Source organism: Entelurus aequoreus, linkage group LG08 (assembly GCF_033978785.1).
Source record: "Entelurus aequoreus isolate RoL-2023_Sb linkage group LG08, RoL_Eaeq_v1.1, whole genome shotgun sequence".
In the NCBI taxonomy this organism is placed as follows: Eukaryota; Metazoa; Chordata; class Actinopteri; order Syngnathiformes; family Syngnathidae; genus Entelurus; species Entelurus aequoreus.
This window is the reverse complement of record NC_084738.1, coordinates 17237894-17251352: the sequence shown is the minus strand read 5'-3', so window position 1 is coordinate 17251352 and position 13459 is coordinate 17237894. Positions and strand designations below refer to the sequence as shown.

At 41.8% G+C, this 13459-nt stretch overlaps 2 protein-coding genes across 3 annotated transcripts in view; one reads left to right on the top strand and one right to left on the bottom strand.

Annotated features, from left to right (window-relative positions):
- Nucleotides 1-804: 804 nt before the first annotated feature.
- The window catches only part of LOC133655509 (double C2-like domain-containing protein alpha), an 86403-nt gene continuing 73748 nt past the window's right edge, over nt 805-13459 (bottom strand). For both annotated transcript variants that reach the window (XM_062055742.1, XM_062055743.1), the window contains exons 9-11: nt 7988-8069; nt 7687-7783; nt 805-3617 (exon numbers count right to left, since the gene is read on the bottom strand). In XM_062055742.1, the coding sequence (XP_061911726.1) occupies nt 3481-3617; nt 7687-7783; nt 7988-8069 (316 nt within the window). In that variant the 3' untranslated portion in view covers nt 805-3480. The remainder of the gene's footprint in view (nt 3618-7686; nt 7784-7987; nt 8070-13459) is intronic.
- adprh (ADP-ribosylarginine hydrolase) overlaps nt 1568-13459 on the top strand; it is a 130043-nt gene continuing 118151 nt past the window's right edge. Inside the window, exons 1-3 of the mRNA XM_062055746.1 lie at nt 1568-3281; nt 3358-3493; nt 3559-3658. The gene's annotated coding sequence lies outside the window, so the exon portion shown is untranslated. The remainder of the gene's footprint in view (nt 3282-3357; nt 3494-3558; nt 3659-13459) is intronic.

Sequence of the window (13459 nt, the reverse complement as noted above, 5' to 3'; positions counted from 1 at the left end):
CCACATCACATAGCATCCTCTGCAGGCTGTAACTTTATGTGGAAATAAGTTTGGTTTTATTTCATATATTTTTTTATATGTTGGTGAAATTTCAAACAATTTGTTGTTGTTCGTGTCCTTGGCGGCATCATTGTGCTGCTTCTGTTTTTGATGTTGTCAGCTTTACTGTCAGCGTGTCCACATGGCCATTTTTATGCACAGTCTATAATATAATGTGATGCCTTTGCAGGGCCTTAGTGTAATATGTAATAGTTTACGCATCAAACCCTTCCTGAGGCCATATAACCACTTAAATCATTTTTTGGCCACGAAAGTTACTTTAAAAGATGTATTCTCCATTATAACTCTATTTTATCTCGTGAAAATCTACGTTTTTTTGTTCTGAATTATTATTTGACAGTTAGAAATAATGAAAATAAAAATTAGTTTTTTTATTTTAGAATATTAGAAATCTAATTATTTCATCAAAGTTAACTTGTATTTTATTGTGTTTTTTTTAGTATATATTTTTTATTAATATATATATTTTTGCACCTCAACAGTTCCTGCTGGTTCATCATTTTCTTTATCGTATTTTGGTAATGTTTTTTTTATGAATTGAGTGTACTTTTTTGGTCTTTTATTTCCTCTCGTCTGGATTGTATGTGTTGACACCATATTATCTAAATACCTGCCAGACAAGATGTAGCAGTGCCAGAATGTGCAGCTGCACAATATGACCGCTAGAGGGCAGCTTTGTATTAATTGGACTGCCTCTGTGCCACTGAGGCTTTTCAATTATGGAAATAAACAAACAGAGGCACATGGAAATCAATATGAACATTTTATGAGAAAAAAAACATAAATCATGCTCATTTATAGAAGACAAACAACCAAAAAGCAAGAAAACCCCCCACAATATATATAGTGACATATATTTTGTCAGCATGCCTCTTCAAGTTCATAGTTCAGTAATGCCATCCATCAATAAAGTATGTGCTCTGTTAATAAAAATGAATTAAAATAATAATTTGAACATCCACAACCCACACCATCATTCGGCAGATAAAAAGAGAATTACATCTCAGTGCAATTGGGAACAACACCACTAGGAACAGGTCATCCTGCAGCACGTTTTTGTACATTAAGTCAGCTCCAGCGACACCAAGCATGCATAACATTTGACAAAGAAGCCGTTAACATGGAAGAACTGATTCTCTCATTGGGTTTTGCTGTTTGCAAGGAAAAATTCACAGAATAAAAGATGCAAAAATGTCCACTTGAAGATCCTGGGAAGCATTATAGCAGCAAAAGCTTTTTTTTTTCTTCTTTTTTTTTAAATAATGAAAGGTCAAATAGAATGATCATTAAATGAATACAATTATTTGTTGCATGATTTTCACTTAAATCAAATGAGTTTGAGTATGTTTACATGAAATGGAAACGAGAGGGACAAGCGGTAGAAATGGATGGATGGAAAGAAAATGCCCAGAGGTTTATTCTGGAAAGGCTGCAATGTGCACGCCGTGCCAATAGATGGCGATGTCACCTTCTAATGTAGTTCAACCCGCATGCGCACCAACTCTTGTCTCTCACGCGGTTCAAAACTACCTTTTGAAGAATAACCTTCACCATCTTAAAAAGGAGCAAGTTTGTAAGTAATTCATATATACTCTTATTAATGTTCCCTGTACATTGTTGTTTTGGTCGTGTTTAAAATGTAACATTCTCTTAAGTACAGTAGTATCATCTAATCCTGTACACCTCCCCGCCCACCATTAAAATGGGGAATTATTGCTTCCGCCATTTTTGTTTTGGTTGTGATAAATTAAGCATACATTAGCAAGTACTCCGTTTTTACAAAATATGTTAATCGGCAAAATGTTACACTTTTAGAACCATTTTGTAATATTTGTGTTGTTCTGTAAACCAATAACAGTTTTGAAATGTGTCCAGTAAAGAGAAACCTTGAAAATATGGGTTGCAAAATGCTGGAATGTTCTGGAATAGTTGAGAACTTAATACATGGGAATAAACAAGAATACATTATAATTTTTCCTCGTGTTCTTCTTTGTTTGAAATTGAAAATGTAAAATGAAATTTAGTTAATGTGCACCAAAAATACTTGAGCAGAAAATAAATCTAAATGAAAAGAATCTAAATAATATTTAAAGTGTTATCTTATCTAAGAATAATCAGAGAAAACAAATATACTCTTATGCCAAACAAAAAAAAAATATTACAAATACATCACAATGCTAGCCAGCATGTTTGTCTTTGCATGACACTAAAATAAGATCATTGTAATGTACTTTTGCATGTGTAAATGCCCTTAATCAAAGTAAATCTTACCTAAATGCTTTGTGTTGTTTGTAAAAATGCTGTTATTGAAAATGTCCTAACCTTTCCCAATTGACTATTTCCAAAGTTCCTCAGCTAAGTATTCCACCCGTTTGTAGCCTAACAGTACCTGTAAACAGATTTTTCAGTTGACACTAAAATCCACAAAAAATCGCCAAGCGTCCCAAATAAAAGGGTAATTAAACAGCAGCCGAGTGTGAAGCGACTGGGATGGGAATCAGCACCTCCAAGTCCGAGTCCATGGTTCTCGCCAGGAAAAGGGGGGAGGAGACCCTGCCCCAAGTGGAGGAATTCAAGTACCTCTGAGTCTTGTTCACAAGTGAGGGAAGAGTGGATCGTGAGATCGACAGGTGGATCGGTGCGGCGTCTTCAGTAATGCGGACGCTGTATCGATCTTTTGTGGTGAAAAAGGTGCTGAGCCGGGAGGCGAAGCTCTCAATTTACCGGTCGATCTACGTTCCCATCCTCATCTATGGTCATGAGCTTTGGGTTATGACCGAAAGGACAAGATCACGGGTACAAGTGGCCGAAATGAGTTTCCTCCGCCGGGTGGCAGGGCTCTCCTTTAGTGACAGGGTGAGAAGCTCTGCCATCCGGGGGGAGCTCAAAGTAAAGCCGCTGCTCCTCCACATCGAGAGGAGCCAGATGAAGTGGTTTGGGCATCTGGTCAGGATGCCACCCGAACGCCTCCCTAGGGAGGTGTTTAGGGCACGTCCGACCGGTAGGAGGCCACGGGGAAGATCCATGACACGTTGGGAAGACTATGTCTCCCGGGTGGCCTGAGAACGCCTCGGGATCCCCTGGGAAGAGCTGGACCAAGTGGCTGGGGAGAGGAAAGTCTGGGCTTCCCTGCTTAGGCTGCTGCCCCCGCGACCCGACCTTCAGATAAGCGGAAGAAGATGGATGGATGGATGGATTAAAAAGCAGCTTTGTGCAGGCAAGTGTTTTGATGTGTGATTCAACCCATTGTCTTTCAATGTGTTGACATGTTTTGCTTTATGACACAACATCAGGCAGCTGTTTGCCTTTGACAGTCATGCAAAAAATCCTCCAAACGGGAATGGGACGATCCGATTCGTTCATCTTCCGCCCTCTTCAGACGTGTTGTCACAGCAGGGTATCAGTTCTGAGAGATGCGCTTCATTCCTGCAAGGTAGAGCCGGGCAGCTCATTGGTCAACGTGTGCCAGCGCTCCACTTTCTTGCCCTTGTTTTTCAGACAGTCTATCCAGTGCTGCAGGGTCTCCCCCTGCGAGTGGCACCCTAAGGAGACGCCCCCTGACCACCATGGAGGCACAAGAGGACATAAGTAATTAAAGGTAATTAAATGTTACTCTGTGTCATTCATACTCCACACATAAAAGGGGCAGCATAACCACTTCGAAAACCATTTGAGAGGATTTAGTCGCCGTATGTTATCTGTGTTTGAATTTCAGCTTTTTTAACCTGCTTTATTGTGTTTCCTTGTTTATTTTGTATAACTGGAAGAAAACCAGCTAAACCAAGTAATCAAAACGACCTATTAAGTCAGTGAAAAAATTTAAAATCACTTCCAACTGCATTTTAGTATTTTTCATTGTGGGAAGGTTAGTGGCAACAATGATGCAATATCCCCATAACGCTCAAAATGGTATTACAGGAGCCAATGCAAACTTAACAGTAACATTGCACAAATTTAAATACTAAGTAAAAAATAATTTCAGTATTTTATAATTTAAAACAATGTTTAGTTGTTTTCAAAATAAAATATGATAATAAAACTCACCCAAAATTTGGCAACACATTATTGTAATTGGACAATGTATTTTTGCCTACTTTTTTCTTTGTCCAATTTAATCCTTAAAAGTTTTAAAACAGATTGAGGTGTAAAAAACTTAAAATATTTCCTTATTTACTTTAAAAAATCCATCAAAAAATTTATAAAATGTTATTTAAAAAAATTGTTTTTAGATTATGAACAACATATATTTTGACAAAATTCTCATTGGACAATAATCATTCTTGTTTTTTCTCATTTTATTTGTCTTCAATCAGTTCAAATTTTATTTTGACTTATAATTAGTAGGGCTGCAACAATTAATTGATTAAATAAATTACAACAAAGCATCAATTTGTAATTTTGTTGCTTCAAATAATCCTTTAAAGGCCTACTGAAATTAAATTTTCTTATTTCAATGGGGATAGCGGGTCCAATTTATGTGTCATACTTGATCATTTCGCGATATTGGCATATTTTTGCTGAAAGGATTTAGTAGAGAACATCGACGATAAAGTTCGCAACTTTTGATCGCTGATAAAAAAGCCTTGCCTGTACCGGAAGTAGCGTGACGTCACAGGTTGTGGAGCGCCTCACATCTGCACATTGTTTACACCAGCAGCGAGAGCGATTCGGACCGAGAAAGCGACGATTACCCCATTGATTTGAGCGAGGATGGAAGATTTGTGGATGAGGAAAGTGAGAGTGAAGGATTAGAGTGCATTGCAGGACACCAGGATGTATCTTTTTTCGCTCTGACCGTAACTTAGGTACAAGGGCTCATTGGATTCCACACTTTCTCCTTTTTCTATTGTGGATCACGGATTTGTATTTTAAACCACCTCGGATACTATATCCTCTTGAAAATGAGAGTCGAGAACGCGAAATGGACATTCACAGTGACTTTTATCTCCACGAAAATACATCGGCGAAACACTTTAGCTACGGAGCTAACGTGATAGCATCGTGCTTAACTGCGGATAGAAACAGAAGAAACATGCCCCTGACTAGAAGGATAGACAGAAGATCAACAATAATACTATTGCTTCTACTATCAGGAGACACTGAACTAAACCCTGGACCTGTAACCACACGGTTAATGCTGTCCCGCCTGGCGAAGCCTAGCAATGCTGTTGCCAACGACGCCATTGAAGCTAACTTAGCTACGGGACCTCGACAGAACTATGCTAAAAACATTAGCTCTTCACCTACGCCAGCCCTCATCTGCTCATCACCACCCGTGCTCACCTGCGTTCCAGCGATCGACGGCGCGACGGAGACTTCACCACGATCATTGGTGCGGTCGGCGGCCCGGAGACGGAGGAAGTCAACCCAGACAGTCAACCTGAGGACAGCGGCGCGGCGGCAGACGGCGTTGTGGCTTTTGTAAAGTTCATATGGCACATATATTTCCCCAAAGTTACGTACGTGACATGCACATAGCGGCACGCACGTACGGGCAAGGGATCAAATGTTTGGAAGCCAAAGCTGTACGCACTGTAGTGCGTCTGCTATCCAACTCAAAGTCCTCCTGGTTGTGTTGCTGTAGCCAGCCGCTAATACACCGATCCCACCTACAGCTTTCTTCTTTGCTGTCTTCATTGTTCATTAAACAAATTGCAAAAGATTCACCAACACAGATGTCCAGAATACTGTGGAATTTTGCGATGAAAACAGACGACTTAAGCTGGCCACCGTGCTGTTCCAAAATGTCTGCTACAATCCGTGACATCACGCGCAAACGTCATCATACCGAGACGTTTTCAGCCGGAAGTTTCCCGGGAAATTTAAAATTGCACTTTATAAGTTAACCCGGCCGTATTGGCATGTGTTGCAATGTTAAGATTTCATCATTGATATATAAACTATCAGACTGCGTGGTCGGTAGTAGTGGGTTTCAGTAGGCCTTTAATGAGTGTAACTATTAAAAGGTATACAATCTGGACCGCATGGATGCCTGTAGCATTAAATACACAGACATTGTGTGTGGGTGCCATGATCTGTCTGTCTTTATATTTATAATGCACACATGTTAAAACTTCAATTTCAATGTTGATGATGTACATGTATCAGAAAAAAGAGTGAAAGTTATGGCAAGCAGAAAATGTGTTGTTTATTTTAACTACCGTATTTTTCGGACTATAAGTCGCAGTTTTTTTCATAGTTTGGCCGGGGGTGCGACTTATACTCAGGAGCGACTTATGTGTGAAAATATTAATACATTACCGTAAAATATCAAATAATATTATTTAACTCATTCACGTAAGAGACTAGACGTATAAGATTTCATGGGATTTAGCGATTAGGAGTGACAGATTGTTTGGTAAATGTATAGCATGTTCTATATGTTAGAGTTATTTGAATGACTCTTACCATAATATGTTACGTTAACATACCAGGCACGTTCTCAGTTGGTTATTTATGCCTCATATAACGTACACTTATTCAGCCTGTTGTTCACTATTCTTTATTTATTTTAAATTGCCTTTCAAATGTCTATTCTTGGTGTTGGGTTTTATCAAATAAATTTCCCCAAAAAATGTGACTTATACTCCAGTGCGACTTATATATGTTTTTTCCCTTCTTTATTATGCATTTTCGGCCGGTGCGACTTATACTACGGAGCGACTAAAACTCCGAAAAATACGGTATTTCCCCCAAATCCGCATCAAGGCTATAAAATGTGTTTTATCCAATTACTCCTTTAATTAAACAACTAATCAATGGATTACTTGATGACTAAAATAATTGATAGCAGAAGCCCTGATAACTAGTGTTATGTATAACTTGTGTAAATTTAAACAATTATATTGATACATAATGTGTCTAACTAGCAATGAAAGTGTTTCGGCGAGGTAGCGAAAACAGCATTGGTAGGTGGACAAATGCACCATTTGGGAAAAAAAAGCAATTGTCTTGCAAAGATACCAGATAAAAATCAAATATATTCACTGGGCCCATAGCAAATCTTTTGTCAGCCACAACTTCATTAGCATACTTGCCAACCCTCCCGATTTTTCCGGGAGACTCCCGAATTTCAGCACCCCTCCCAAAAATCTCCCGGAGCAACCATTCTCCCGATTTTCACCCGGGCAACAATATTAAGCGCCGTGATGGCACTGCCTTTAGCGTCCTCTACAACCTGTCGACGCGTCGCTTTTTCACCATACAAACAGCGTGCCGACACAGTCACATGTTGTATGCGGCTTGTGTATACACACGAAAGTGACTGCAAGACATACTTTGTCAACAGCCATATAGGTCACACTGAGGGTGGCGTATAAACAACTTAAACACTGTTACAAATATGCACCACACTGTGAACCCATACCAAACAAGACTGACAAACACATTTCGGGAGAACATCCGCACACCATAACACAACAGAACAAATACCCAGAATTCCTTGCATCCCTAACTCTTCCGGGCTACAATATACACCCCCGCTACCACCAAAGCGCCCCCCCCCCACCACATCTCCCGAATTCGGAGGTCTCAAGGTTGGCAAGTATGTTCATTAGTAGCCAGTCAGCTTATTCATGAGCCATAAAGTCAGCAACAGAAAATTAATAGTGGGCCATTTAAACTCACCGATAAAGTCGTTTGACTTGCCGAGGTCGTAATCCCAAACGGTGACCTCTAACGTCTTGGTGGCAAGCTCTGAGAAGGAGATTTCATAGAAGAACTCCTAGGAACATGAAGTAAATGTGAAGCCAATATTCCAAAAGCACTTGTTGCTGTGTCCTTAATCAGGCAGCATGATGGTAATATGCAAACAGTAATTGTCACATTGTGCAGCAGAGTGTGTCCATGCACTATAGCGCCGGGCTAATAATAGCTCTCGCTTTACATTCAGTCAATGATTATAAATGCATCGGACGCCACAGCGTACCTCATTAAACTCTGGGTTGAGGGTCTTTTTGATAACAGCAGTTTTGTGCTTGGATTTCTTTTGAACATCTGGCTTGAGGTACCTGAGACAGAAGAGTGTGACAGTCATTGTCATGCACAAGTCATCATCCTGCTGCAAGGAATAGTAATGGCTTTTTAAAACTGATTTCACGTATATATAGCCAAGCGTGTTATTTTAGAATTTACAAAGGATGGATTTATTCACTGCAAACTAGGACCACAATATTAAACATGGTTAGATTACTACCACTCTATGACAGAGTCTTGCAAAGCTGAGTATTACTATAGTTTTAAGGCTCTTGTATTGACTCTTATACTTAATGTTGTGGCAGTGTATGTTTGTTGCTACTTAAGTCCTAACAGACAATTTAAAATCTAAATAAAAACTGTATTAAAACATATACAAAGATGTATAAACAAAATGTATAGAGTAAGGATGTAACAATATTAAAATGTCAATTCATGGTTATCGTGACCAAAATGATCAGGGTTATCATTATTATCGCAGTATGGTTGAATATGCTTAAAAAGCACTTATACACACACTAAAATCTTTTGACTGAGTTATTTATTATTTATTTCAAATTCAGTAACTAAAAACCCAATATTTTGCATGTTTTGTGTTTCTTGTACTTAACTTATAGTGTTTTAGTCACAGTATTTTATCGGTTTTAATGGCTAAGCTTTTATTGTTTTAAATATTGGTTTATTTAAATGAAAAGTGCGTAACAAAATATATTATGGTTATTTATTATTTTTGGTAGGTTTATGGCATCCTCTGTTCAGCGGTGTCATTATCTGTTGTATCAGATCATGCCTTATCTTGAGTTTCTTGAGATTTTTCTATGTGTAGTTTTAGTTCCTGCCTTGCGCTCTTATTTTGTGGTTTTCACTTCCGGTTTTCTCCTTTCCGGCAGCAACTTTAAGCCTTGCTTTGAGCCCTTTTTCACTCACCTGTTTTCTGTTGATAATTAGCATTATGAGCTTGAGACAACATTTGGTTTTTGGGACATTATTAACTGGTCACTGTGTATTATTCTTTTCATGCTGAGATCAAGTACGCATGTACTTTGTGGACGCCGTCTGCGCCACATTCTTGCCTTCTGCTCCACATTCTCTGTAAGTGTTTTTGCTGTGTTCCAGCATTCCGTTTTGTTTTCTTATAGTCTGTCCAGTCCGAGCACTTCCCTGTGGCTGTCACTTTTGTTTGTTTGTTTAATAATTAAATACCCTTTTTTACTGCACACTGCCTCCTCGTTCGTCTGCACTTAAAATGACTACAACCTTTGTCGTTTCACATGACGCACCCCGGACAGAATGTCCCAACCACTTGATTTTGCAGATGATTATGCAGACGAGGAATATGAGAGGATTTTTTGGGGCTAAAATGGAGGCAGAGGCTTTGAGGTACCCCCCTGAGGTACTAGAGACTATGATGTGGGGGCCAGATGGCGGTCTGGTTCCAATAGACACTTTTTAGCTGGGTGCCAAGCCTGCACGTCGCCGATGAAAGCGTCATCACGCCGCCATCACGATGACGCCGCCATCACGATGACGCCGCCATCACGATGCCGTCATCACGATGCCGTCATCACGATGCCGTCATCACGATGCCGTCATCGCGAAGCCCAGCTCTTCTTTTAACATGCTGGTGGAATATGGAAACCCAAATGGCAAACTTGCCGAACGTTATATGTCCTGGGCAGCAAAACAGTGCAGTCCAGGCATAACAGAGCCAGCCGAACCCGAGTAACCGGCAAGTGCGCAGGAGAGCACAGGAGAGCACGTCAGCCAGTGTGAGTGCTGGGTCACGCCCCCACAATGTGAGTACCCTGCACAGACTTTTCCTCTGGGACTCACACAGTGGAAACTACTGGCATAGATTTTTTTTAAGCTTGAATCAACCAACCAGCCTGCATGCGTGCACACGCTCACCCATGTGCCAAGACCGGCCCCCAGCTTCCCAAAGCTGAAGCCCCAGTTGTATCAGTAAAGCCCTCCATCCTTCCACCCATGACTGTTGCTCCCACGGTGGATGACAGCATCTTAAATCTGCTTCCTGAGGTGGGGGGTGGGGGGCTAGTGCTTGTAGCTGTGTGACTGGGGAGGCACAGCTTCGTCCACCGAGGCCGCCACTTCCTGTGCTTCCTCCTGCAAGGCCTTTGCTGCCAGCGACTTGTCCAGCGACACCTATGCTGACAGTTACCTGTCCAGCCAGACTGCTCTATCCTGCATGGCCTCTGCTGCCTGTCCTACGTCTAGCACGTCCACCACTTCCTGCATGGCCTCCGCTGCCAATCCATCATCCAGCCAAGCGGCCACTTCCTGCACGGCCTCTTCCGCCATTCCATTATCCATCCCAGCAGCCTGCTGCTCCAGCTTGACCTCCAGCCCATCATCCTTCTGTTTCAGTTCTGCCAACAGTCCAGCCGCCTGCTGCTTCAGCTTTGCAAATGCCACCAGTCCAGCCCTCTGCTGCTTCAGCTCTACAGACGCCACCATTTGAACTGCCTGCTGCTCCAGCTCTGCAGACGCCACTAGTCTAGCCGCCTGCTGCTCCGGGTCTGCCATAGTCGGCAGCCTCATCTCCAGCGGGTCTGGCGCAGCCGCGAGCCTCGTCTCCAGCATGTCTGCCGCAGCCGCCAGCCTTGTTTCCGGCAGGTCCGCCACAGCCACCAGCCTCGTCTTCAGCGGGTCTGTCGCAGCCGCCAGCCTCGTCCAGAGCGGGTCTGTCGCAGCCGCCAGCCTCGTCTCTAGCCGCTCTGTTACCGCCGCCAGCCTCGTCTTCAGCCGCTCTGTTGGCACCGCCAGCCTCGTCTCCTGCCAATGACTTTGGACTATTTTTTTGTTTTCTCTAGAACATCTGGAATCTTTTATGTTGGGGTGGCATTCTGTCATGATGTGTTGTATCAGATCATGCCTTATACTGAGTTTCTTGGTATTTTTCTGTGTGTTTTCACTTCCTGTTTTCTCTTTTTCGGCAGGTGTCGGGACATTATTCACTGGTCACTGTGGATTATTCTTTCAATGCTGAGGTTAAGCACGCATGTACTTTGTGGACGCCGTCTGTGCCACATTCTCTGTAAATGTTTTTGCTGTGTTCCAGCATTCAGTTTTATTTTCTTTATAATCTTTCCAGTCAGAGCATTTCCCTGTTGCTCTCGCTTTTTGTTTGTTTGTTTAATCATCAAGTACCCTTTTTTACTGCCCACTACCTCCTTGTTCGTCTGCACTTAAAATCACTATAACCTTAGTCGTCTCACACGACACACCCCTGACAAGCAGTCCCTTAACGCAACGTAAAAACATCTCTGTCTAATATACCACTGAGTATAGAACGATCACTTTGTTCTAAAAGAGCACAGCTTGTAGGTTCAATGGGCACAATTAAATAACTCACTTGCGCAGACAATTTGTTTATATAATTTTAGATTGGAGTGTTGCTTCTTAATGGGAAAGACATAAATGTCTCTTGTTGTCTCGTTAGCATTTAAGCTAGCGAACTGGCGCCAATCAATTTGCAAATTCATCCAAGTGCAGTTATTAGTTACGAGTTTTCGATAATTTTTATTGAAAATGGTAATACTAAAACCGTTGGGAGTTTTATCGCCGTTATTATTAATACCGTTTATTGTCCATCCATCCATTTTCTTCTCTCAGTGTGGAGGTGCAGCGGCTTTACTTTGAGCTCCTCCTGGATGACAGAGCTTCTCACCCTATCTCTAAGGGAGAGCCCTGCCACCCGATAGATGAAACTCATTTTGACCGCTTGTACCCGTGATATTGTCATTTCAGTCATAACCCAAAGCTCATGGTTATAGAGAGAATGGGAACGTAGGCTTCCGGTTCAGCTCCTTATTTACCACAACGGATCGACAGTGTCCGCATTGCTGAAGACGGCGCACCGATCCGCCTGTCGATCTCACGATCCACTCTTCCCTCACTCGTGAACAAGACTCTAAGGTACTTGAACTACTCCACTTGGGGAAAGATCTCTTTCCCAACCTGGAAATGGCACTCCACCCTTTTCCGGGCAAGAACCATTGACTCGGACTTGGAGTGCTGATTCTCATCCCAGTCGCTTCACACTCGATTGCGAACCAATCTAGTGAGAGCTGAAAATCCTGGCCAAATAAAGCCATCAGGACCACATTGCTTGGCACTCAGCATCAAGGGTTGGAATTGGGGGTTAAATCACCAAAAATGATTCCCGGGCGCAGCCACTGCTGCTGCTCACTGCTCCCCTCACCTCCCAGGGGGTGATCAAGGGTGATGGGTCAAATGCAGAGAATAATTTGCGACACCTAGTGTGTGTGTGACAATCATTGGTACTTTAATTTAACATTATCTACAAAAAGCAGAGACCTAATCCTGCAGCCACCAAACCGGATCCCCTCAACGCTGTGACTGCGCCTAGAAATTCGGTCCATAAAAGTTATGAACAAAATCTGTGACAAAGGGCAGCCCTGGCGCAGTCCAACCCTTAGTGAAAATGGGTCCGACTCACTGCCGGCAATGCGGACCAAGCTCTGACACCGATCATACAGGGAGCGGACCGCCACAATCAGACAGTCCGATACCCCATACTCTCTGAGCACTCCCCACAAGACTTCCCGAGGGACACGGTTGATTGCCTTCTCCAAGTCCACTAAGCACATGTAGACTGGTTGGGCAAACTCCCATGCAACCTCAAGGACCCTGCCGAGAGTATAGAGCTGGTCCACAGTTCCACGACCAGGACGAAAACCACACTGCTCCTCCTGAATCCGAGGATCGACTATGCCACGATAACGTGGCAGCTCAGAAAGGAGACCGTTTATTGTTACATCCCTATTATACAGCCAAAACCTGTGTTAGCGGCCACTGGCCGATAGTAGTCACAAAAATGTCTCCCATAGAAAAAAACATATATGATTATATATAAATGTAGCGGCCACATGTTTAATGCAGCTAGTGGACACTTATCTTGCATTCTGAAATACATTTTTTTAAAAACTTTGTATAGTGGCCACTCGGGATGTAAAAATATAAAAAATCTCACGGTACGATATTATCACGGTATTAAGGCCCCGGTACTATTGTGATATATGTCCAAAAAAATAAAAGACTTAAAAATGCCATAGTGTGTAAAATGAAGTGGCAGAAATGTTTAGCATAAACACATTTACTGTAATTGAACACAAAACATAATGCTAAAATGTTCTAATCATATGTATTACTACAAACAAATATTTTTTAAGAACAAAGAAATGTGGGGCAACATCCACTGTTTCTCAACTTTTACTTTCAGAGAAGCATTTTTCTCTTCAGTGGACATTTTTATATTAGTTTTGAAAATGCAGTTTACCACAAAGGTAAACTCACATTTGAACTGTTATTCATGTAAATACCCCACAAATAAACATTTAGCTTCACTGGCTTAATTTTTTCCAGGTAATGGTAGCTTATCATG